Source organism: Ornithorhynchus anatinus, chromosome X1 (assembly GCF_004115215.2).
Source record: "Ornithorhynchus anatinus isolate Pmale09 chromosome X1, mOrnAna1.pri.v4, whole genome shotgun sequence".
Taxonomy (NCBI): Eukaryota; Metazoa; Chordata; class Mammalia; order Monotremata; family Ornithorhynchidae; genus Ornithorhynchus; species Ornithorhynchus anatinus.
In genome coordinates, this window is record NC_041749.1 from 16,492,735 (window position 1) to 16,518,330 (window position 25,596).

Sequence of the window (25,596 nt, forward strand, 5' to 3'; positions counted from 1 at the left end):
CTGAAGTGCGGGCTGGGAACGAAGCCCTCCAAGTCAGGCGATACCTCGGTCTATGGTGCAGGGCTCCATTGCCGCCTCTCCTTCTCTTTGCTCTTTTTCAAGCATTTCTTAAAATGGTATTTGTTAAGTGCTTATTATGTGCCAGGCACTGAATTAAGCGATGGGGGAGATACAAGCTAGTCAGGTTGGTCAGGGTCCCTGTCCCACATGGGACTCACGACCTTAATCCCCATTTTGCAGATGAGGTCTCTGAGGCCCAGAGAAGCTGTGGGGGCGTGGTTTTTTTTTTTTAACTAAATGTTTACTGTGTGCCAAGCACTGTACTATGCTAATCAGGTTGAACACAGTCCCTGTCCCACACAGGGCTCACCATCTTAATCCCCGTTTTGCAGATGAGGTCCCTGAGGCCCAGAGAAGTGAAGTGACTTGCCTAAGGTCACACAGCAGACACACGGCAGAACCGGGATCAGAACCCAGGTCCTTCTGGTTCCCAGGCTGGTGCTCTCCCACTAGGCCACTAGGCTGCTTCTCCCCACTCACTCCCTTGGCAATCCCAACCACTCGTTCTTGGACGGTTCTTGCACGGGTCACCTGCTCTACTTGCTCTTTTCCAGCTAATCAGGCTGTGTTCCCGCGAAGACAAGATCAGTTACCACAACTTCACCCGAGCGTTCCCCGACTAACCCAGCCCCGGGAGGAAAGAAGACCCCCGCCAACGACCGAGCCTTGTGGAAACTCCCATTCCGCACACATCCTCACTTCTGGGAAGACTCCTCAGTGACATTTCCATTCGGCTGCACCGCTCGTGACTTCTCCAGACTTAAGCTGACTCGCGGGGCCTCAGTGGGTCATGTCTTTGGGTATGGGAAGTCAGCGCTTGGAGGAGCGATGAAATAAATTCCTTCAACCCTCCCTCCAGCACTCCTTTGACGGGTGTCCCCACCTCATCGTATGATCGTGTGTGCGTGTGTGGTGGGGGGGGGACGGCCTCTAAGCCTAATTCCCTAAAAACCGAAGAACTTTCCTCCAGGCCGGTCACCCCCAAACGGCTGCTTTTGGTACCCTGGAGGTGCCCCGCCCCCAGACTCTCCCTTGAGCTACTCTACTGGTCACAGGCCAGCGTCCTGTGCCCTGTGACTCCCCGGCACCTCGCTGTTCAGGAAAGCAAAGCAAATTCCCCCGCAGCTCTCCTAGAGGTCAAGGCCACCAGCCTAACCTCTGAGGGGCCGAGTGGGAATCCTCACATGCTTATTCTCTGAGAACCTCCCAGAAAGATGGAGCCGAAGCTGATAGGGTAAAGGTTGGGGGGTTTGTGAGTCTGTGTAAGTATCTTTTGGCATTTACGCGCTTACTCTATGCCAAGCACTGGCAGAAGCAGCACGGCCTAGTGGAAAGAGCACGGGCCTGGGAGTCAGAGGTCCTGGGTTCTAATCTGTCCCTCCTGCCGTGAGACCTTGGGCAAGTCACTACTCAATGCCTCAGCTACCTCATCCGTAAAACAGGGACGAAGCCTGTGAGCCCTCTGTGGGACAGAGACCGCGTCCAATCCGATTATCTTGCATCTACCCCAACGCTTAGAACAGTGCTTGGCGTGTGGTAGGCACTTAACAAGTACCATAATTATTATTATTATGGGGTAGGTAGAAGTTAGGTCTGGTTGGTCGGGTTGGACACAGTCCATGTCCCACTTGGGGTTTACAGATTTAATACCCATTTTGGGGGGACAGGGAAAGGGAGAGGGAGAGGAAGGGGTGGTTATGAGTGTGGGGGGTGGGAGAGAGAGGGAGAGAGAGGGAGAGGGAGGGAGAGGGGGAGAGGGGGAGAGAGAGAGGGGGAGGGAGGGAGGGGGAGGGAGAGAAAGGGAAAGAGGGAGAGAGGGAGAGAGGGAGAGAGGGAGAGAGGGAGAGAGGGAGAGAGGGAGAGAGGGAGAGAGAGAAGCCCCGGAGGCCACATCAGCCAAGCACAAACTCTGGTCCATGGCCCCAATGGGGCAGAGCAGCAGTAACCAAGGAAGGCGCATAGAATCACTTTTCCTACTGAACTGGCAATGTCCAAGCAACCGTGAAGTGCCTCTAATTCCCCTGCAGCAGACTCCAGAACCCTCAGTCTTCAAAAGCACCCGCCGGGCTGCTGCAGGGAGGCAGCCGAGGTCCACGCGGCCGTCGGTGAGACGTGAGCGTGAGGATCCCCCAGAGGGCATCCCTTGTACTCTTGCCCGCCGGGCCCGTGACGCCGAGGGGGCGTGCTCCGTCTCTGGCCCCAAGGCGTACGGAGCGAGAGCAGATGCCACCGGGTTACACCAGGCCTCCCGAGGAGACCCAATACGGCCACGATGTTTCGTTTGGTGTCCGGGGAAAGGCAAAAAGGCCATCGGTCCCTTACTGCCGGAGACTGGATCCCGAGCCCTCTGAAGCGTCCCGGAGCCAGGATCCCCACCATATGTTTGCCATTCCATTCCATGGGGTGGTTTCTGACAGCTGGTTGGCTCAGGGAGGGTGGAAACCAGACAAGAGGAAAACCGCCCTGGCGGGTAGCCTCGACGGGGACAGATGGGCACTGCCGCCCTTTCCACGAATACACGTGGAACCCATTTGCTCACAACCGTGCAGACATTTGCGGGACCCGGGTGTGTCTGCGTGTAAGTCACGGGAACCACTGGAGAAAAACACAAAGAGGAGCTAGTGAAGATCACGGGCTGGGTTGCGGTAACCTCCGTCAATCTCCCCCTAGAAAAATTAAATACGGACGCTCAAAGACTTCGGCCAACACGCATCAAGGAATGATACTCCGGAAGACCAGATGACTGAGTGATAATTCTATGCTTTTTATGCAGTTATTTCAGAAAATATTTTTGTGGGTCGTTTGTTTTCGAAACGCACACTAACAAAAATTCCATACAAAATGGTAGCTCGTTTTTAAACCGGACAGGGGAACAAAATACACGGAGAGGAATTCGGAAACGGCTCACCGAAAACGAAGACAAAAACAACACAAACCCTTTAACACTAAAGCATAAATACGGCAGGTACAAATTTTCCTTGAGATCCTTGTTGAAATTTGGTCCGCAAGACGAACGGGATGAAGGGGGGAAAGGAAGACGATGGGAGCCCATCGTACGTAAGGAGGGTGGTTCGGGGCCCCGGGAGGAGGGTGGAATGACCGCGCGCCGCTGTTGACCCCTCCTCACCCGATCTCCCGACCTTGCCCGGGTTCAATTTTGAGTCACCCGCTTGGGCTGAGACTTCGGAGCAAACGTTCTCTCCACCCCTCCCACAGATAGAAGAGGGAAGCCCGCAAAGTCTCAACATCCCTTAAGCCCCCCCCCCGACCCGAATGTTATCCCTTAAGCCCCCACCTCCCCTCCCTCCAGGGGCTTGGTTCAGATTCAAAAATGACTTACTAATGCCCCGTCGCGAGGAAGTATTCAACAAGTCCAAAAAAATAAAAATGAAAACGGTTTCTACAAAACGCTCCCGGTTCCGTCAGACTGCCGACGAGACCCGGAGCCTGGAGAGACCAACCAGAGAGAGAAAGGGTTTGGAGTCTCCCTGGGGTCCGGGATGGAGCGTCCCCCTCCAATCGATCCCAATCTCCCTCCCATTTTCAGGGTTTCGTCGTGGACAGGCCCACGTCGAGAACAGGTCCTGGGAGGGCTATTGCACACCCCGGGTGTGTGGGTGGGGGGGGAGATAACATAGACAACACTGAATTGAGAACTTCCAGAGCAGAGTTGTACGACACCGGGGGTCATCGGCTCGGCTCTCTCTGCAACGGGCAGCTGTGTTCGTGAGCGTCAACCCTCGGATCTGGAAGGAGGCAAAGCGTAAGAGCCAACACTTTGGGTTGAATTGAGGCAATCGATCCGGGAGAGAGAGGGGGTTCGGTAAGAGGTACAGTACTTCAGTCGGGAGAGGGCCCAGGGGGTGCGGGCGAGCCTGGGCTGTGGTTCTAGACCAGGAGCCGAGGGGAGGCAGAGAAAACGACGGACGCCAGCTGAACCCCACGCCGCCGAGCAGGCGTCGACCACCCTCTCCCGCCTCCCGACCGGGCCGTGACTGGGGACGGCCGAGCCCGGCCGCCGAAACGAGGGTCAAGGAAAACACAAAACTCTACGGGCTAAAATGCCAGAACTAAAACGAAGACAGAGGAACCGATGAGGCCCCCCCACCGAGACAGCCCGACCCGTTGACAAACCACCCCGCTCGGGTGTGACGTTCAAGGCTGCCCGGGGCCCACAGCCGGGCTCTCCGGCAGTGGATGGGGCCATCTGTACAGTACATATGTAAGAATACAAAGATATATGGCAATGTAAGGCACTTCCGATACAAAAAGGGTAACGATCTACTTGTGGGAATCACAAAACCGCTGTAAAGAAGCCGGGGAGAGGGGCCGCCTCCCCAGGCCGCAGGGTTCTGGGGAGTCTGAATTGCTTTTTCCGGTAGCCCTTTGGTTCCGGGTGCCACCCTTGTAGACGAGGCGGGTGGAAGGCTTGGGATGGTAGGGAGGGGCACGGGAGACGGTCACGCTCCGTTATAATCTGCTAGACGACAACTCCTTAAGGACGACGGTCGCGTCTTTACGTATTCTTTTGTAATCTACCACAGTAAGCGCTCAATAAATACCACTGGATTGATTGATGGGAGGGGAGATGAGAATATTCCATTTTTGCTGGTGATGGCTGGTTTCTATTGTGGGAATGGGAGGAGCTGGGTGTCGGGGGAGGAAGGGGCGGTAATCCAGGAAAGCGGAGGGAGGAGGGGAGGGGAGAAATAGACAGACAGCTAGATCCACGGGGGAGGGTTTGGAAGGGAGCCCGCTTCAAGCCTGAGGAAAAAGACTGAGATTATCCATCATCCGGCCTGAACCCATCACTGCCGGGCCACAAGGGGTTACTTTTTTGTTGTTGTTGGGGTTGTTTTTAAATGGTATTTATTCAGAGCTAACTGTGTGCCAGACAGCATACTAAGTGCTGGGGTAGAGATATGAGACAATCAGGATGGACCCAGGCCCCATCCCACATGGGGCTTACGGCCCAAATAAGGAGGAGAATAGAATAGGTATTTCCTCTGCCGGAAAACCGAGGCTCAGAGAAGCGACTTGCCCGAGGTCTCCCTGCGGGCAAGTGGCAAAGCTGGGATTCGAACCTAGGTCCTCTGACTCTTTCCACTGGGGCCAGGCTGCCTGCTACCAGGCACCTGGGGATGATCCTCTTGGCCCGACCAGGGGCAGGTCAGCCGACACTGTGTCGGGAAGAGGTTCCTCTCCTTTGACTAAAGCAACCCGCTGGAGAGGCGCTAGACCCAGAGGGATTCCGCTCAGAGGTAAATCTGCCAGGGTGGGATCTGGGGCCTCCTTGGTCAGCGAGGCCATTTCTCGGCCAGGGAACGCAGAGAATTCTCACTGCCTGCGCCAGCTAGGCGGGTGGGCACGGGTGCCACTGTAAACGATGGGAAGCAGCTCCTCCCCACCCTCGGCTCCCTCCCCTCTTTTTCTCTGTAACTACAGCGCAGCCGGGTCCTCCCACCCCCGCCCAGCCCTCTCCCCGGCGACTTACCGCGGCGCCACCGACCTGCCACAGCCACGCCTGGGGCCCAGCCGAAGATGCCCCATCGAAGCGCCGAAGTGACGCTCCCACGAGAGGGACCCGATGCCCCCGAGCTGCCCATCCCCGCCTGCCAAAGTGACGTCCAACCGCCCGTCCCGAATCCACCTACTCCGCTCTCCCTCTTCCCAAAGCGCCGTCAGCCAACGCAGAGTAAGGCACGAGAACCCAGGGTGGCGTCTGAGGTAGATTCAACCCTTATACTCCCGCCCCGGCGAGAGGGTGTTGGGAGGCGGAGGAGGGCGGGGGCCAGGTGTGTACCAGTGGCACTTGGCAGGTGGCGGGGCCCTTCCGTCTGGGACACGGGGTGAACGCATGGGATACAGGGAGCCTAACCACAACCGCTGCCGTGAATCAGGGCCAGCCGGCAGCGGATGTGGCCAAGAGATCCAACACCGGGAGGACAGAGGGGGTTCCTCCTGGTAGCCGGGGCAAATTGGGTTGCCCTCCTGGAAGCCGGGCAGAGGGGGCACCCTCCTGACAACTCGCCCATTCCACTTGGGCTGTGGCGGCTGAAATGAAGCAGCCCAGAAGCAGGCTGCCGCTGTGGGCTTGGGCTAAGATTTCTCTGGCCAAATGGCTGACACCCCAACCTCGATCTCTTCAGGCTGGGCCCTCATTCCTACACTTTCTGCCCACATCCCGACCCCGCCCTGACCCAGTTTCTGCCTACTCTTTCTCTGGAGAAAACCGAGTCGAAGTCATTCTCTGGGGTGTAGGGACCACACAGAGGTGTCCTGGGAACTCTGCGGAGGGGATAAAACCCAGGGCCCTGGTGAACCCGGAGTCAGGGCAAAGCTTCACTCTACCTCGGCACACAGCTGCCCCTCGCCCCGGCTTCTGGTAGGAAACGGGACTCTCTGCTGGCCGCGGGGCTGGAAAGGCAGGGGCGGGGACGGCGAGGCCGCGGCCGGGAGGCCGGTGGGGAGGTGGGACAAACGGCTGGCTCATCTGGGGGCCGTCTGGCAAGCGGCGGCCACTATCTCTCCTGAGGAGAATCCAGAGAGCCAGCTGTTGACGTCGCCCCAGGGCGTGGCTCAAACTAAACAGGACGCAGAAATGGCCCCCGTCCTTCCCTGAGACTGGCCAACTCCCGACCAGCTGCCCGGCTTGGGGTCCCGTGGACGAGCGCGAACGGGGAGCAGGAGGGGAGATGACCGACAGATACATCTCTTCTCTCCCTCCCACCCTGCACCCGCTTCGGAAGCCGATCCCGGCCCCTCTATCTCCGCCTCCTTCCCCAGCAGGAAACAGGAGGGCAGAGAGGAGGGAGGCGTTCCCTCTTTCCTTCCTTCCCTCCCTCCCCGACTCCCTTCTTCCCTCGGTCGAAAGGCGTCAGAGCGCCAGCCTGAAACGAAGCAAATGCTGGTGTCCCAGAGACGGCCACATCCCATTTGGCAGCTCGGATCCTCCTGTCAGGTCTCCTCCTTGAAGGACCTTCCAAGAGGCCGGCCGGGGTCAATTCCAGGAACGGGCCGGGGTTTTACCGGGGAGCCGGGCCTCTCAGCTTCCGGTCGGACGTGGCTGCTCGGAACCGGGGCTCGGGACCAAGACAACGTGCGGCGAGGGCCCCGAGGCCCGGAAGGGCATCGACACGGCCCGGAGGGGCAGGAGTACCGGGCGGTCCTGATGGGTCCCCGGGTCCGACGCAGAAGAAACCTAGTTACTAGGAAGAGCGGCTTCTAGGGGCTTCAGCACCCCCGCCCCACCGTCGGCCGCCCACGGCAGTCACGGCCGAGGATGGCGGAGGCTGTTCTGGGAGAGAGCCCCGAGGTCCGGGGTGGGCCAGAGTCCGGGAGGAAGAGCTGGTCCAGGGCCAAGCTGGACTCCTGAAGGGATGGAGACAAGCAGTGCCAACCGGTGTGTCTTTCTGTTTCCTGACGCACGTGGTCGAGGGCAGGACCGTGGCCGGGATCGGCCCGGGGAGGGGGGCAGGGGTTGCCCCCTCCCTGCCAGCCCAGCCCATTCTCTCCACCGGGGCTCTCACGGGCCGGGTGGTCTCCCGAGCTGTCCGAGGCGGGATTCATCGAGGATTCATCGACTGCTTGCCGCAGCATGGCTGGTAGTTTTAGTCCAGGAGGCCCCGGAGGGCTTGTCCGGGCCTGACGGGAAGCGGGCCTGGAGCCTCTCCCTGCCACCCCCACAGGGCGACCGGAGAGCAGAGGGGGGCCCGAGCCGGGGGCATCGAGGTTCCTTCGGGTGAGGTCCCCCCCCGCCCCCCCCCCCCGGCCAAACGTTACACAGAGAAAAGATTGCACAGTGATAAAAACACACCTGTGGAGAGAAGGGGAGAGGGAGGGGAAAAGAAACGGAAGAAAGGGGGTGGAGGGGCCAGGACTGAAAAAGAGCAAAGGCCAGAGGAGAGAGAGCGAGAGATCCCGGGCTTCTCTGTGATCCAGCCCAGAGGAATGGCAGGAAGGAGGCTCAGCGAGGAGAAGGAAAAGGAAAGGAGATTTTTGGTTTGATTGAAAACGGTTTATAAAAAAGAGGGGACGAAGAAAAGGAGGGAGAGGAAAACACGAAACCTGTCGAAGACGCATTTCAGCTGTCGGAGGAGGAGGAGGGCGTGGTGGCTTAGCCCCGGGACTCCTTCCTGGTGCCCGCTTCCACTCACGGGGCTTTGGCTTTAAGGAGACTTGAGCTTCTTGGTTCGGGGGGATGTTCCGTTCTCTGCTTTCATCACTCCGTTTTCATGGTAGCCTGAGAAGGAGACAGCACCCCACCCCCGCCCCCACAGTGTGTTGGCCAAAGGAAAGAGGGGCCCCAGTCTGGCTCAGCCAGCTCAGGGTCAGCGTGTGGATGGCAGGGGTGGGCGGCAGATCCCGGCAGGGGGCCGAACACCTTGAGCTTGCCCCGCCCGTGGCTGGTCCCCTACCCCGCAGACACCCCACTGGACCAAGCTGAGCGGGATGAGCTGGAACACGGCCTCCTTGCCGGGCCCAGTGGGCTCCGGTCCGGGTGGCGGCCACGGCAGGCCTCCGGGGTTCCCCGCTCGCAACGCCGTCTGCCTCTGGCTGCCCCGAAGATACCGGCCGGGCACTGGGGCTGGCCCAGAGCTTGTCAGCCTAATCTCATCTGGGATGTGTGAGGGCACAGGTCAGATGGGCTTGGCCTTCCAAACCCGGCATGGGGTTAGGGGCCGATTCCAGGGTCTCAGGAGCTCCGACTCCACCCGCTCCCCCGTCAAACCGAAGGGAAACCCCTCCCACTGCTACCGACTTTTCCCAGAACGTTCTCTGGGTGCCCAGGAGGTGCCCAGGCCAAGATGGCGGGGCGGGGGCCTGGAGGGAGACAGATAAGAGGGATCGGACATCTGGGAATCCCTGGTGGGTGCTTTTTTTTTTTTTTAACCGCTTACAGGTCTGAAGCCAAAGTGGCAGAAAGAGTCTCGTCCCCCAGGGCAGTGTCCCAGAGCCAAGCAGCGGGCAACGGCTCCCTGACCCCAATGCCAGATCCCGCCGGGCCGGACAGACGGCTCCGCCGACCGGCTACCGGGGAAGGACGGGGCACACTGGGCAGTGAAAACTCGGCAGAAGCTTTTCCTCTTTCCCCCTTCCCTCCCGGCAGACTGCGAGCCACATTTCATTCCAGAAGAGGAGGAGGAAAGCGCTGCTCTCCCCCTGGCCGGCGCCAACGAGGACGGGCGGTGGGCAGGGAAGCCACGCCGGGGCCCCTGGGGCGGGGTTGGCACAGCAGAGTTGGCTGGGCAGTGAGGAGAGCCGGGGGGGGGGAATGAGCCCGGCTCCAGGAGCCGCCACCCTGCCCCGACCTGCCAAAAGGACGCCCAGATGAGTCGGCATTGCTACCGCCCACGGACCGGCCCCTCACCCAGCCCCGTGCCGGCCGGGACCCGGCAGAGATCCGGGCATCCGGGGCTCGGGGGAGCTGGAGAGGCCGAGGCGGGAAGTTCTCCGTGCCGAGGCTCCGTCCTCTATGCCCGTTCCGGACGAGGTCAACCTCTGCCTACTGTGGTCGAGCTCACCCTCTGCCCTGGCACTCACCGGCTTCCCTCCTGAGGAACTTGGCCTGCTGTCGGGGGGGCACCGTGGGGGCAGCGGCTTTCTTCCTGGCGCTCTGCTCGTTCCAGTATTCCCGCCAGCGGCGCAGCTGGGAATGGATGAACCGCCACATCATCCAGGCCTGGGAGAGACACACCAGCAGCAGCACGCAGAGCCTGGGGCGGAGAGTGGGAGGGATGGAGGGAGAGGGAGAAGGAGAGGGAGACGGGGAGACGGAGAGGGAGCCAGGGCTCAGGGCTACGGCCAAGCCCGAGGAGCACTGTGGCTTAGTGGATAGAGCACGGGCCTGGGAGTCAAAGGACCTGGGTTCTAATCCCAGCTCCGCCACTCATCCGTTTTGGGGCCTTGGGCGAGTCACTTCACCTCTCTGGGCCTCACTTACCTCATCTGTAAAGTGGGGATTAAGCCTTTGAGCCCATATGGGTCAGGGACTGTGTCCAAACCGATTTACCTTGTAACCTCCGCAGTGCTTAGTACAGTGCCCGGCACATAGTGAGCTCCTAACGAATACCATTTGAAAAAAAAAATAGCCCAAGGCAAGGATCTTCAGGTCCACCCACAACTCCCTTCTCCCGCAGACCCAGCCCCGCCTCAGTGCAGGCCCTTTAAAAGGACTCCCCCGATATTCAACTATTAACGGAGAGAAACCATTTCTGGTTTTATTCCTAGCAGGGCACAGCTGCCTTGGTCCAGAGGAAACCGTCAATACAGGGTGGTATGTGGGAATCTGGGGCAGGGGAGGGTATCAAGGTTGGGCAGGCACAGACCATGGCAGGTGGGTGCAAACCTTGGTAGCCTGTTCACCACCCCCTAGCACTATGTCTACCAGGCTTGCGGTGATTCTGACAGGTCTTGGAGTCGGGACACGGCAGGGACTCATCAGTGAACTTACCAGGCTCGGTCGGGGGAGGTCCTGAAGAGCTCGTGGGCCGGGGTTTGGGGCCGGGGAAAGGGGAGATACACCGGTGTACCCACCAGGCTTGGTGGAGGGGGGCCTTGACAGCTTTTGGGTGGTGGGAGGGGGGTCATCCACATCAAGGGGCTCACCTGAAGAGCAAGGTGTTGAAATTTCCTCTCTCGGGGTCAAAGGTCTGGTCTTCTGCCCGAGCCAGGCCAAAGCCGATGGTCAGCACCGTGAGGGTGAGGGTGAAGAGGCGGGTGACCACGAACACCACCGCCCAGGCGTTAAACCTGCCCAAAGAGGGAGGAGAGGCGATTCCTTGGGGCGCGGGGGGGGGGGGGGTCCCAGAAGAGCCCGGACCCCCAAGCAGCCCCTCCCACTATCCCGGGAAAGCCACAGGACAGTCCAGGCTATGATGGGAAAGTACAATAGGCGTGGCTTAGTGGCACGAACCCGGGTTTGGGAGTCAGAGGACGTGGGTTCTAATCCTGACTCCTCCACTAGTCTGCTGTTGACCCTGCGCGAGCTGCTTAGCTTCTCTGTGCTTCAGCTAACTCAACTGTAAAATGGGGATTAACAGTAATAATAACAATAATAATTCTGGTATTTGTTAAGCACTACGTGACTGGCACTGTACTAAGCGTTGGGGTAGATATGATTTAATCAAATTGGACACAGTCCCTGTCCCCCGTGAGGCTCACAGTCTTCATCCCCATTTTACAGATGAGATAACTGAAGCACAGCCAAGTGAAGAGACTTCACCAAGGCCACTCAGCAGACGAGTGGCAGAGCCGGGATTAAGACTGTGAGCCCCACAAGGGACAACCTGGTTACCTTGTATCTACTCCAGTGCTGAGAACGGCGCTTGGCACAGAGTAAGCGCTTAACGAATACCGTTATTATTATCGTCATCACTAGGGAGGAGGTTGCTCGAGGCAACGAATCGCCTCCAGGGGAAGGGATCTCCCGGGAACCCGATGGATGGCCCTGCCCCAGCCGCCACATGGGTCCCCGACCCGCGGAACCAGCGAGGTATGTGTGTGTCTGTGTGTGCTGTGGAGGAGGGGAAGGCCCTGCCGGAACCACTTACAGCTTCTCGTTGTTCTCGTCGGTGAAGTGGAAGAGCCGGGCGGTGTGGAAGAAGAACTCGGCCACGTACTGCAGCAGCAGCAAGATCAGGGCCAGGCGGGTCAGGCTGCAGGACGGGACGGGGATGTCACGGCAGGCTCGGGACCTCCTGCCCGGGGCCCTCACACCCTCCTCCCCCCGGCCCCCACAGGCGCCCGCCTCCTTCACGTCGGTCTATAAGCGACTATGCAGGAGCGGGGTTGGGTCACCCGCTGCCCGGGCCAGGCCGGCCCTCACGGAGCCACTTACTTCAAGAGGTACGCGCCCGCTATGTGGACCAGGTAGAGGCAGATGTACTGGAGCTGACGGGGGATCTCCTCCTGGAAGAAAACCACCACGGGGTCACCTTCACCCCGGGATCGGCACCGGCGTCCCAGAGTTGGGGGGTGGAGACCCCAGCTGGCTCCGGCACCGTCCCCTAAGGAAAGGCCGAGGAGGGACCGGGGGCCGCCGGGGGAAAGGGATGGAGACCGGACACGGTCGTCGTCTGAACCGAAACCGGCACCATCCCAGTGCATCGAGCAGGACCTCCTCACCATAGCCTTTAAAGCAGTCAATCTCCTTGCCCCCTCCTACCTCACCTCTCCGTCGTTCTTCTACGACTCGGGCCGCACACTTCACTTCTCACCAATCGCCGACCCCTGGCCCACATCTTGCCTCTGGCCCGGAACGCCCTCCTTCCTCAAATCTGATGGACAATCGCTCTCCCCGGCTTCAAAGCCTTATTGAAGGCACATCTTTTCCAAGAGGACTGCCCTAAACCCCACTTTCCTCTTCTCCCATTCCCTTCTGCGTCACACTGAATTGCTGCTCTCTTTGTTCTTCCCCTTTTCCAGCCCCGCAGCACTTATGAACATATCTGTAATTTATTTATTTGTACTGATGTCTGTCTCCCTCTCCGGACTGTATGCTCATTGTGGGCAGGGAATGTGTCTGTTTATTGGTGCAGTGTATTCTCCCAAGCACTTAGTACAGTGCTCTGCACACTAAGCACTCAATAAATACAATTGCATGAACGAATGATCCCGTGAGTTGCCAACCCTAGCTCCCGGACGTCCCCAGTTTTATCACCCGCTTTAAAAAGAATACACACACTAGGACAGGAACGTGGCAGTGCCATGACCCGTACTATGCCCCTGGGGAGACTGGAAGGGCAGGTTTGGAAGCCAAAGGACAGGGCCTCGTTATGGGCAGGGAACACGTTGCGAATTCTGTTGTGCTGTACTCTCCCAAGGGCTCAGCACAGTGTTCTGCACCCAGGGGGCACTCAATACATACCATCGACTGATTGATTTACAGGAGACGGGCAGCTTCTACCTGCTGGTCGGCCTCCCTCTCCCGGAGGCCAGCCTCTCTCTCCTGTCATATCCTCCCGCCAGAGGATGGAGACCATGGGAGTTTGGGCTCCCTCTGTCTCCTCTCCCTCCCTCCCTAGGTGAGTGGGTAGAAGAAATACTCAAATCACTCACCTTGCGCACCTTCTGGAAGTAAAGCTCGGGCAGGGCGTGCAGCCAGTATGCCAGCTGACAAAGGTAGAAAAACTTCACCTGGAAGCTGGAAGACAAAGGCAAGAAGTTTCGGAGAGTCAAGCCCCATCTGTGACATCCCTGGATAAAGCAACTCTAGCTCAGGTTGTTTTCTTTTTAAATAGTACTCGCTAAGTGCTTACTATGTGCCAGGCACCGTACTAAACGCTGGGGTAGACACAAGCCGTATCCCACGTGGGGCTCACAGTCTTCATCCCCATTTTACAGATGAGGAATCTGAGGCCCAGAGAAGTGAAGTGACTTGCCCGAGGTCATCCAGCGGACAAGTGGCGGAGCAGGACTTAGAATCTAGGTCCTTCTGATTCCCAGGCCTGTGTCCTATCCACTAGGCCATACTGCTTCTCTTGGCCACGGTGATTGGCCGCAGGCGCTTGGAACAGGCACAGACACAGAAGCAGCGTGAACGGAGCAACGGACTGACAAGAAGATGGCGGCGGTTCCCTTTCGGGGCAAGATGGTGTTCCTGCTCGGCTCGGGTGGGCCCCTCCTCAAAGCCCCCCTCACAGGCCCTCCCCCGGGCTCTCCTGCCACACCCAGGAGAAGCAGCACGGGCCTGGGAGTCAGAAAGTCATGAGTTCTAATCCTGCATTGGCCGCTTTGGTGCGGGACCTTGGGCAAGTCACTTCGCTTCTCTGTGCCTCTCTTACCTCATCTGTAAAACGGGGATGGAGTCTGTGAACCCCAGGTGGGACAGGGACTGTGTCCAACCCAATTTGCTTGTATCCACCCCAGGACTGAGTAGAGTGCCTGGCATATAGTAAGTGCTTAAATACCATAATTATTATTATTATTACTGTTGGCTGGCTGTGACGCAGGGGCCAGGGAGGTGGAAGAGAGGACGGGCCAGCTGAGCCGGCCCCGGGGGTCCTACGGGCAGACAACGGCGGGATCCATTTTAGCACCTCGGCCTCTTTTCTCTTGGTCCACAAGGAAAGCTGCCATCGATCCGGCACTGAGAACTTGGGTTTAGCTGCAGGGCTGGCTGGGATGTGGACCGAATGCCCCTCTAATTTCCTCCCTGCCTGGGGATTCCCAAAGCACGGGCTTCCTTCCACGAAGCCTTTGGGGAAGACAGGGCCCACAGATCGAATTGTCTCTGACGATCCCCAGGGGCGAATGCACTGCGGGGAGAGACCTGCTGGCTGGCGAACAAGCCACCTCAGACCGAACCGGGCGAATACTTACGGGAGATAGACGTGAGGGTAGTTTTCCCAGAGGCTTCTCGGGTTTGATAAATATCCCTCCTGCAGTAGGAAAGAGAAGACAGCTCTTCGAGAACATTCTTGCCGGGATGCTGACAGGACCCCGGATCCAGTCCGGGGGCTGGTGGGAGCGGGTGGAAAGGGGCCAACGCAAGCCAAGGGGCAACCGCTGGGGTTGAGGGAGGGGATGGGCATCCTCCAGTTCCTCTCCCATCTAGGCCAAGGGGATCCTCTGGATCCCGTGAGGGAGGAGGTCAGATGGCCGTAATTACAGCCATAACCGTATTTAAGTGCTTACTCTGTGCTAAGCACCGGGCTAAGCACTTAGGTAGATACCCTACATGCAATCGGATCAGCCACAATCCCTGTCCCACACGGGGCTCCCAGCCTAAGAGGTTGAGAGAGCAAGTATTTTACCGATGAGGAAACCGAGGTCCAGAGAAGTTAAGCGACATGCCTCAGGTCACACAGCAGAGATGCAGTATGGCCTAGTGGACAGAGCACGGGCCTGGGATCTGGGTTCTAATACAGGGTCTGCCACTTGTCTGCCGTGAGATCTTAGGCAAGTCACTTGCCTCATCTGTAAAATGGGGATTGACTGTGAGCCTCCACGTGGGACACGGACTGTGTCCAACCTAACTGTCTCGTATCTACTCCAGCATTTAGTCCAGTGCCTGGCACACAGTAAACACTTAGTCAGAGGCTGTGGGTTCTAATTCCGGCTCCACCACTTGTCTGCTGTGTGACCTTGGGCAAGTCACTTAACTTCTCTGGACCTCAGTTTCCTCATCTGTAAAATGGAGATTGAGACTGTGAGCCACATGTGGGACAATGTTGTATTTACCTTGTATTTACCCCAGCACTTAGAACAGTGCTTGGCACGTAGTAAGCACTTAAATACCATATTAACAATAATAATAATAATAATAATAATAATTATTAACAAATACCACTAAAAAAAAGAAGTGGCAGAGTTGGTCTCCTAACTCAAGTCTCCTGACTTCCTAATCCTGTGGTCTTTCCACTAGGCCACAGTGCCTCAGCCTTCTGACTTAGACAAAGCAGAAGAAAGTGTGAAGCACGGCCAAGTGGCAAGAGCACCGGCTTGTGAGTCAGAGGACGTGGGTTCTAATCCTGCCTCCACCACTTGTCTGCTGTGAGACCTCGGGCAAGTCGTTTAACTTCTCTTCGCCTGTCACCTCAACTGTAAAATGGGGATTAAGACTGGGAGCCCCATGTGGGACAGGGGCTTTGTCCAACCTCATTACCTTGAATCTACCCCAGCAATTGTATGTATGTACCCCAGAACAGTGCTTGACACACAGTAAGCACTTAATAAATACTAAAATTACAATTATTAGTTAGACACCCAACTGGCCCCACCCATACTGGAAGATTTGGGGAAAGCAGGGGAGTCCCATTGAAGGGGAGGAAGTTAGATCTTGTTTTAGGATACTGAACTGGGTTGGAAACACCTCTGGGCTGGGGTGTGTCGGGCTCCGAAATGGGGCCCGGGGAGGGCTCTGTTGCAGTGGCCACTAGGGCAGTGAGAAGGCAAGCCCCCTCAGGGGCCCTCTGGCCCCCTCACGTGACCTCTAAATGGGTCTCTCATCACTCATTCATTCACTCAGTTGTATTTATTGAGCTCTCACATTTACGATACATCTGGGAAGCACCTTGGCCCGGTGGAAAGAGCTTGCTCCTGGGAGCCGACGGACCTGGGTTCTAGTCCCAGCTTTGCCTCTTGCCTGCTGTGTAACAACTTCTCTATCCTTCAGTCTCTTCGCCTCCCTCCTACTTACACTGTGAACCTCATGAGGGACAGAGACCCTGTCTGCCCTGATTTTTGATTCTAATGGTATTGGTCAAGCTCTTACTATGTGTTAGGCACTGTATCAAGCACTGGGGCAGACACGAGGCCTGACTGACCTGTATCTAACCCAGCACTCAGAAGAGCGCTTGACACAAAGTAAGCGCTTACCAAGTACTATAAAAAACAAACCAACCCCCCCGCCCCCCGCCCCCCAAACTTGGAGAAACAGGATGACGGTTGCATGCCAGGCTTACTTTTCCCTCAAATACCTCACCCCGGATCTACCCAAACCCTTCTTGAACCTCCTGTTGTTTTTGGCCCAAACAACTTCCTGTGTACCAAGTTCTTCAGGCTCCCCAAACACTATCTGAAGACTATTTGTTTCCATCTGTGGGTTTTGAACCTTTAACCCTCTCATCCATGCACTGAGGGATTAGATGAACAGCTCTATCTACTCCCTTCATGGTTCTGCAAACTTCAATCATGTCCCCTGAACTGCCTCCAGGGTCCCCCAAGACCCCAGTTCACAGTTCTCCTCCAGAGGGTGTTAATAATAAAAATAATAATAATAAAAAAAAAATAATAATGGTACTTGTTAAGCGTATACCATGCGCCAAGCGCCGTTCTGCGCACGGGGGTAGATACACGTTAATCAGGTTGGACGTAGTCCCTGTCCCGCATGGGGCTCACAGTAATAATACTAATGTTGGTATCTGTTAAGCGCTTACTGTGCGCCAAGCACTGTTCTGATACAAGGTAATCAGGTTGTCGCACGTGGGGCTCCTAGTCTTCGTCCCCATTTTACAGATGAGGTAACTGAGGCACAGAGAAGTTAAGTGACTTGCCCAAGGTCACACAGCAGACATGTGGTGGAGGTGAGATTAGAACCCAGGTCCTTTTGACTCCTAGGCCCCCGCTCTATCCACTAAGCCACGCTGCTTCTTATGGAGTTCCACTATGCTGACCAGGATGACAGCGTCTCCTCTCCCCTCCTTTTCCAGACCCAAGTCCAGTTTGTGTGTCCGTGGGTGTGCGCGGTGAGAGGGAAGGGAGGCACCCACACATACACAGACTCATCCTCTGGGTTGCCCTCCATCTCCCAGCCACCCAAATGACCGGCATCTCCACCCTCGTCACTAGCCCCACATGAGCCTTGACCGGGCATCACCCAGGACTGGCACGTCACCTGGGGGCCAGCCCTCGCCCTCCTTGCCAGAGTTTCAGAGCCAGAGTTTGGTAAATGAAGGGAGACCTCCTGCCTAATTGCCACGGCATTGCATTTTTCCAGAAAACCGGCACTCCTTGGCATGCTGGGAAAATCCAGAGGCGGCAAAACCGGGAGGATGAGGAAACTCAAAACGAAATCTGAAGCCCACGAGGCCTCTCTCCTGACAGGACTCCCGAGCTCAGCATTTGCTGACTCGAGAGACCACACGCCCTTTCGTGGGAAAGGAATTTTCGGCAGAGAGAAGGGCGGTCCAGCTCTCTGCCCACTGTCCACCGAGCCCTTGGCACCACGGCGGGCCGCCGGGATGTTGGGGGGGGGAGCGGGCCCGAGCCTGGGGCCCGGAGGCGGGAGACGGAACGAGGAGGAAAAATGACTCACTCGTTTGTTACGGAGCAGTCTTTTCCAGACGGCTGGCCAGGTCACTGCCTCAGTGCGGGTGTTTGTGCGTCCACTGATCCTAAAGGGTCGTTCCCGCAGTTGGCCGTCCTCTCAGATACGTTCAACGCATAGGGGCCAGTCCTGTACTTCCCTCCCTAACACCGCCACCCTCCCACTCAACTTGGGGCTGGAGAGATCGGTCCACCAACCTGGCTCGGTCTTGTCCGGTGCTCTTGAGGAGATTTCTCTCCCTCTGACCTATAAAGTGGCAATCCCTCTGGCTAGCCATAATGCCCAGTGGAAACTTCTCTAGCCACACCCTTTCTTGCTCCAGTGCCCTTCCCTCCCTGACCCCCTGACCCCCACTGGTGCCTCCAGATGGGAAAAACAACAATCTGACTTGAATTTAGCAGGGGGTCTTCATGGGAATCAGGCAAGCTGGAGGCAGTGTGGTAAAAAGCACATAGGAAGCAGCGTGGACTACTGGAAAGAGCCTGGGACTCAGAGGACCTGGGTTCTAATCTGTGAGGATGATAGTCAAATCTACCTCTCCAGCCCTGATCTCTCTCCCGCTCTGCAGTCTCACATTTCCTCCTGCCTTCAAGACATTGCTACTTGGATGTCCTCCCGTCACCTCAGGCTTAAAACGTCCAAAACAGGATTCCTTATCTTCCCCTTCCCAAACCCCGTCCCCCCCCCCCCCGATTTTTCCATCACCGTCGATGGCACCACAATCCTTCCCGACTCACAAGCCCATAACCTTGGCGTTATCCTTGACTCCTCCCTCTCACTCAACCCACATATCCAATCCATCACTACATCCCGTCGGTCCCACCTTCACAACGTCGCTAAAATCCGCCCTTTCCTCTCCATCCAAACTGTTACCGCGTTAATATAATCACTCAACCTGTCCGGCCCGGATTACTGCATCAGCCTCCTTGCTGACCTCCTAGCCTCCTGTCTCTCCCCACTCCAGCCCATACTTCGTTCTGCTGCCCGGATCACTCTACAAAACCGTTTCAGGACACGTTTCCCCACTCCTCAAGAAACTCCAGGAGTCGCCCATCCATCTCCGCATCAAACAGAAACTCCTCACCACTGGCTTTAAAGCGGCCCATCACCTTGCCCCCTCCTACCTCACCTCGTGACTCTCCTACTACAACCCGGCCCGCACACTTTACTCCTCTAATTCTAACCTTCTCGCTGTGCCTCGATCTCATCTATTTGGCTGCCGACTCCTTGCCCACATCCTGCCTCAAATCTCCCTGTTCAGAGCCTTATTGAAGACCCACCTCCTCCCAGAGGCCTTCCCTGACTAAGCCCCCCTTTCCCTCTTCTCCTTCGCCCTTCTGCATCGCTTGACTTGCTCCCTTTGTTCATTCCCCCCTCCCAGCTCCACAGCACTTACGTACATATCTGTTATTTATTTATTTATATTAATTCTGTCTCCCCCTCTAGACAGTAAGCGCACTGTGGGCAGGGAAAGTGTGCTGTGTTTATTGTGGCACCGTACTCTCCCAAGTGCTCAGTACAGTGCTCTGCACCCGGTAAGCACTCAGTAAATACGACTGAATGCTTGTATGAATAATCCTGGCTCCACCACATGTCTGCCATGTGACCTTGGACACGCCACTTTCACTTCTTGGTGCCTCAGTTCCCCTGTCTGTAAAATGGAGATTAAATCCTCCTCCTTCCAATTCATTCAGTCAATCGTATTTATTGAGCGCTTACTGTGTGCAGAGCACTGTACTAAGCGCTCGGAAAGTACGATTCGGCAACAGAGACAACCCCTGCCCAACGACGGGCTCGCAGTCTAGAAGGAGGGAGACAGACTTCAAAACAAGTAGACGGGCATCGATAGCATCAATATAAATACATAGAATTATAGATATATACACATTATTAATAAAATAAATAGAATAATAAATATGTACATATATACACAAGTGCTGTGGGGCGGGGAGGAGTTAAGGGCAGATGGAGGGAGTCGGGGCAATGGGAAGGGGAGGAGGAGCAGAGGAGAAGGGGGGCTTAGTCTGGGAAGGCCTCCTGGAGGAGGTGAGCTTCCAGTAGGGGACTGTGAGTCCCATGTGGGACAAGGATTCTGTCCAACCTGATTATCTTCTATCTACCACAGCGCTTAGGCCAGTGTTTGACACATAGCAAGCGCTTAACAAAGACCATAAAAAAAAAAAAAGAAAAGAAACAGACCTGAGAGGCTCCTTTGAATAAACAGAAACACAAAACCGAAAGCTCTAAGCCAGACTGTAAGCTCGCTGTGGGCAGGGGCTGTGTCTGTTTATTGTTGTATTGTACTTTTCCAAGCGCTTAGTACAGTGCTCTGCACACAGTAAACGCTCAATATAAACGATTGAATGAATGAAAGTTGCCGGGACCACAAGGGGAAAAACAATTTGAAAGGGGGAAGGGGACTCGGGAGGGGGATCGCCGTGACCGACATCCTCCCTCGTCTTTAGCCGAGGGTCCGGCTACGACGGACCGGGGCAGGTTTTCTAAAGTGCCGGTCATTCCTCGGAGCGAGTCGCCCCGGCACGGTCCGGGTCGCCCTGTGGCTCCCCGAGATCCAGCGATTTGTCTCCTTTGACCCGTGGGGTCTGTCCTATCGGGAGACAAGCCAGGTGGCCGTCCGCCTCTCTCCCTGAAACGTCTGTGCCTTAATTATCTTCCCTCTCATAAAGATAAAACCTTAGTCCTTCCCTTCTAGGACAGGGGACGAGGGGAATAAGGAACTCTGCTCTCTTGTACTGTGCTCTCCCAAGTGCTCAGTACAGTGCTCTGTAATAATAAGCGCTCAATAAATTCAACTGACACTGATCAACATGTCAGGCCATGCAGGAAGCATGGGGACAAGGTTTTGAGAGCCGGGTACACTCCAGAGGTGAGTGAGTGAGAAGCAGTGCGGCGCAGTGGAAAGAGCATGGGCCTGTGAGTCAGGGGACCTGGGTTCTAATCCCAGCTCCGCCGCTTGTCTGCTGAGACCTTGGGCAAATTCCCTTTATGTTCTGTGTCTCAGGGACCTCATCTGTAAAATGGGGATTAAGATCCCACTCTGCCACTTGTCAGCTGTGTGACTGTGGGCAAGTCACTTCGCTTCTCTGTGCCTCAGTTCCCTCATCTGCAAAATGGGGATGAAGACTGTGAGCCTCACGTGGGACCACCTGATGACCCCGTATCTAGCCCAGACCTTAGAACAGTGCTCTGCACATAGTAAGAGCTTAACAAATGCCAACATTATGATTATGTGGGACATGAGTTGTGTCCCACTGGATCAGCGTGTATCTACCCCAGCGCTTAGTACGGTGCCTGGCACAAAGTAAGCACTTAACAAATACCACTAAGGGGAAAAAAAAAAGTAGGAACTTTCACCCGGTATAAACAGCCCTCCCCTCCAACTCTCCGGGGCAGCAGGAAGTCCAAGGGACAGAGTCCCGGTCCTGTGGTCACGGGGCTGGCGGCAGAATCGCTTGACTCCCTGAAGCATTCGGGCTCCTAATCGAGACATCCCACAAAGTAGCCAGCTGGTGTGAGGAAGGCTCGGAGCATGCGACAGGCCTGCCCCTCTCTGTTCGGCCCCAGAATAGGACGGGGCTGTTGTCAGGACCGACAAGCAAAGCTGGCAATTACCTGCTTCGGCTCCAGCCTGCAGCTGGAGGGCATCATTTGCATGAGACAAGCAGCGTGGTTTCGTGGAAAGAGTCTGGGAGTCAGAGGTGGTGGGTTCTAATCCCGGCTCCGCCACTTGTCAGCTGGGTGACTTTGGGCAAGTCACTTAACTTCCCTGGGCCTCAGTTCCCTCAGCTGTAAAATGGGGACTGTGAGCCCCACGTGGGACAATCTGATTACCTTGTATCTCCTCCAGCTCTTAGAAGAGTTTGGCACAGAGGACGCGCTCAACAAATACCGTCATTATCATCCCCTGTCCAGACAAAGAGCCCGTTGTTGGGCAGGGATCGTCTCTATCTGTTGCTGAATTGTACATTCCAAGCGCTTAGTATGGTGCTCTGCACCCAGTAAGCGCTCAATAAATACAATTGAATGAATGAATGAATGAATCTAGGGGGAAACCGACCCCCCTTATTCAGATCTGACCTCAGGGAGGAAGCTCAGACAGCTAAAAGTTCTCCTCACCCAGGGACTGCATTCTCTAGAATATAAATTCGTCATGGGGAGGGAACTTGTCTACCAAGTCTGTTCTTCTATTGTACTCTCTCAAGTGCTCAATACAGTCCTGGATCTCCCTGGTCTCCTCCAGGAAGCCTTCCCTGACTGAGCCCTCCTCTCCTCTTCTCCCACTCCCTTCTGCGCAGCTCTCACTTGCTTCTTCATTCATCCTCCCTCCCATCCTCACAGCACATATGCGTATATCTTTCTATAGCTGTAATTTATTTATTTATATTAAGGTCTGTCTCCCCCTCTAGACTGTGAGCTCGTTGTGGGCAGGAATGTGTCTGTTATATTATACTCTCCCAAGTGCTTAGTACAGTGCTTTGCCCACATTAAGTGCTCAATAAATACGGTAGAATAAATGAATCAATGAAAGTGCCATTGTACTCTCCCAAGAGCTTAGTACAGTGCTTCTCCCACAGTACGTGCTCAATAAATACGATCGAATAAATAAATCAGTGAAAGTGAGCCAAGGGAAAGGAGCAGCTAAGGAGGGAAGACACACACTCTGTTCAAAAAGGGAGGGGGAAAAGGAAAGACGTGAGTTTCCTTAAACTGTTGCAAAGCCCAATGTCTGGAGGTCTCTCAAGGAAGTTTCTAGCTCCCAGGCACACTACAGTGCCCTTAACAGCCCTACACACTGGACTCCCAAGCACTTAGTAAAGTGCTCTGCACACAGTAAGCCCTCGATAAATACGACTGACTGCCTGACTGACTCCCGGGGGTTTGAGGCTTTTCTCCTCTCTCATCATTTCTACCAGTCATTTAGCACGGCCGCCCACCTATTTGGGAGATGGGTGGTTTGGAACGATTTTCCTCATTTCACTGATCGGGAGAAACAAGGCTCGGAGAGGTTGAGTGACTTGCTTAGCGTCACCGAGCAAGGGAGGGGCCGATTTTGAGCGCTGAGGTTCCAGGCCCTGGCTGAGCTCTCCGAGTCGTTGTCCAGATTGGAGAAGAGGCAGTGCTTGGATCCTTAACTTCCCTCAACCTTGAGGTGCCCAACACAGAGCTCCTTATCTGCCCTCCCAAACCCTGTCCTCTCCTTAACTTTCCCACCACTGTGGACGGCACAACCATCCTTCCCGTCTCATAAGCCCGCAATCTTGGTGTCATCCTTGACTCTGCTGGGTCATTCACCCCACACACGCAATCTGTCACCAAAGCCTGCCGCTCTCCCCTTCACAACATCACCAAGCTCCACCCTCTCCTCTCCATCCAAACCACTATCTTGTTGGTACTATCTCTCATCATTTCCCGACTGGATTACTGCATCAGCCGCCTTTCTGACCTTCCAGCCTCCTGTCTCTCCCCACTTCGGTCCACGCTTCACTCTGCTGCCCGGATTATCTTCCTACAGAAATGCTCTGGGCACGTCACCCCCCCCACCCCCCCACCCCCCGCCCCCAAATCTCCAGTGGTTGCCTATCGACCTCTGTATCAAGCAAAAACTCCTCACTACTGGCTTCAAAGCATTCCATCACCTTGCCCCCTCCTACCTCACCTCCCTTCTCTCCTCCTACATCCCAGCCCCCACACTCCGCTCCTCTGGGGCTAACCTAACTGTGCCTCATTCTCGCCTGTTTCACCGTCGACCCCTGGCCCACGTCCCGCCTCTGGCCTGGAACGCCCTCCCTCCTCAAATCCGCCAAACAATCGCACTTCCCCCTTTCAAAGCCCCACTGAAGGCTCATCTCCTCCGGGAGGCCCGCCCAGGCTAAGCGCCCCATTTCCTCAGCTTCCCCCTCCCCTCCGCATCGCCCCGACCACGGCACTACCTATCCCCACACCGCGCCACTGCACTTGAGCATATATATGTACACATCTGTAATCCTATTTATTTATTTATATTAATGCCTGCTTGTTTTGACGTGTACATATCTATAATTCTATTTATTTATATTGATGTCTGTTTACTTGTTTTGATGTCGGTCTCCCCCGCTTCTAGACTAAGCCCGGTGTGGGTGGGGATTGTCTCTCTTTATTGCCGAACTGTACTTTCCGAGCGCCTAATACATTGCTCTGCACACAGTAAGCGCTCAATAAATGCGACTGAATGGTGTCCCCAGAAAAGGGGGCACCAAATGCTCAAGTCCAGTGGCCCCGCGGCACCTCTTGATCCAGTCCCGGCCCCCAGGCGAGCCGGCAAGGCTCGGCCATATTAAAAGGCCTCACAACGGGGAAAAGACCACCTTCCTTCCCCGACAAAGAGCCACCGACGTCTCACCATCACAACTATGTAGAAGCACCAGACCGAGGAGCTGAGATGAAAGGCTACCAGCTGCCCAGATTCATTGAACTTGCTGTGTTTGATCTTGGAGAGATGAAGCCGCCTGTTGATTTTCTACAGCAAGGAAAAAACAAAAACAGAACTTACTCACCGCCCACCCACTCGCACCCCCCATCTCAGGGAGGAAATCCCAATTAATTCCCCCCACGGTCGCTGCCCCAGGGGACGGCTCTGTGGCCAGCTTCCACGGGCCACCGTGCCGGGCTTCAGAGAAGCAGAGCGGAAGCCGCCAAGAGGCTGAAACGTGCTTTCTCGACGTTCCTCTTTCAGACTCCGTTGAGCCTTTCAGAGCGACTGAGGGTGGGGACTTCAGAGCATTTGGAAAGAAAAAGCAAGAGAGCAGCGGCAAGGGGCCAGAAGCCAAGCTTAGTTCCTCATCTCAGGGACGATGACGCGTGACTCCGGCTGACTTCGAGGGACACGATTCACAAAAGAGTTGCCACAACACCGAGGGAGAGGGGGAATCATTCGATCGTAATTACTGAATGCATACTGCGTCGCAGAGCATTGTACCGGGAGTTTGGGAGAGTACAAGATAATAAAGTCGGTAGACACATTCCCTGCCCACAGTGAGTTCACAGTCCAGAGGGGGAGACAGGCATTAGCAGAAATAAATTACGGATACAAACCCAAGTGCAGCGGGGCTGAGGGAGGGGTGAATGAAAGAAACAAATCCAAAGCAAGGGCAATGCAGAAGGGAGGGGGAGAAGAGGAAATGAGGGTTTAGTCAGGGAGGGCCTCTTGGAGGAGATGGGCCTTCGGTAAGGCTTGGAAGGCGGGGAGAGTAATTGTCTGTCGGATATGAAGAGGGAGGGTGCTCCAGGCCAGAGGCGGGATTTGGGCGAGGGGTCGGCGGTGAGACAGGCGAGATCGAGGGACAGTGAGTAGGTTGGCATTAGAGGAGCGAAGTGCGCGGGCTGGACTGTAGTCGGAAAGCAGCGAGGTGAGGTAGGAGGGGGCGAGGCGATCGAGGGTTTTAAAGTCGATGGTGAGAAGTTTCTGTTGGATAATAATAATAACGTCGGTATTTGTTAAGCGCTTACTGTGTGCAGAGCACTGTTCTAAGCGCAAGGTAAATGCGGGAAGCCCGAAGCGGGACCCGGCTCTGAGCCGAAGAGAAGCACGAGGTTCCGGCATCCCCCCGATTCGGGGTCCCGGGGGAGCCACTCACATCCAGGATGTATTCCTGTACCACGGCGTGCAGGATGATGGCGATGAAGATGTAGAAAAGGATGGTGACCAGATCCTTCAGCCCGTAGTGATACTGAACCGTCTCACTGTCTGGGGAGGGAACAGTAACGAT

At 55.9% G+C, this 25,596-nt stretch overlaps 2 protein-coding genes across 2 annotated transcripts in view; one reads left to right on the forward strand and one right to left on the reverse strand.

Annotated features, from left to right (window-relative positions):
* Positions 1-914, forward strand: part of EFHC1 (EF-hand domain containing 1) — a 32,550-nt gene extending 31,636 nt beyond the window's left edge. The window contains exon 11 of the mRNA XM_029051883.2: positions 615-914. Coding sequence (XP_028907716.1) covers positions 615-683 — 69 coding nt within the window. The 3' untranslated portion in view covers positions 684-914. The remainder of the gene's footprint in view (positions 1-614) is intronic.
* Positions 915-2,800: 1,886 nt separating this feature from the next.
* TRAM2 (translocation associated membrane protein 2) overlaps positions 2,801-25,596 on the reverse strand; it is a 73,361-nt gene continuing 50,565 nt past the window's right edge. The window contains exons 3-11 of the mRNA XM_029050808.2: positions 25,465-25,574; positions 24,231-24,347; positions 14,383-14,441; positions 13,120-13,204; positions 11,900-11,970; positions 11,613-11,717; positions 10,669-10,812; positions 9,604-9,776; positions 2,801-8,302 (exon numbers count right to left, since the gene is read on the reverse strand). Coding sequence (XP_028906641.1) covers positions 8,229-8,302; positions 9,604-9,776; positions 10,669-10,812; positions 11,613-11,717; positions 11,900-11,970; positions 13,120-13,204; positions 14,383-14,441; positions 24,231-24,347; positions 25,465-25,574 — 938 coding nt within the window. The 3' untranslated portion in view covers positions 2,801-8,228. The remainder of the gene's footprint in view (positions 8,303-9,603; positions 9,777-10,668; positions 10,813-11,612; positions 11,718-11,899; positions 11,971-13,119; positions 13,205-14,382; positions 14,442-24,230; positions 24,348-25,464; positions 25,575-25,596) is intronic.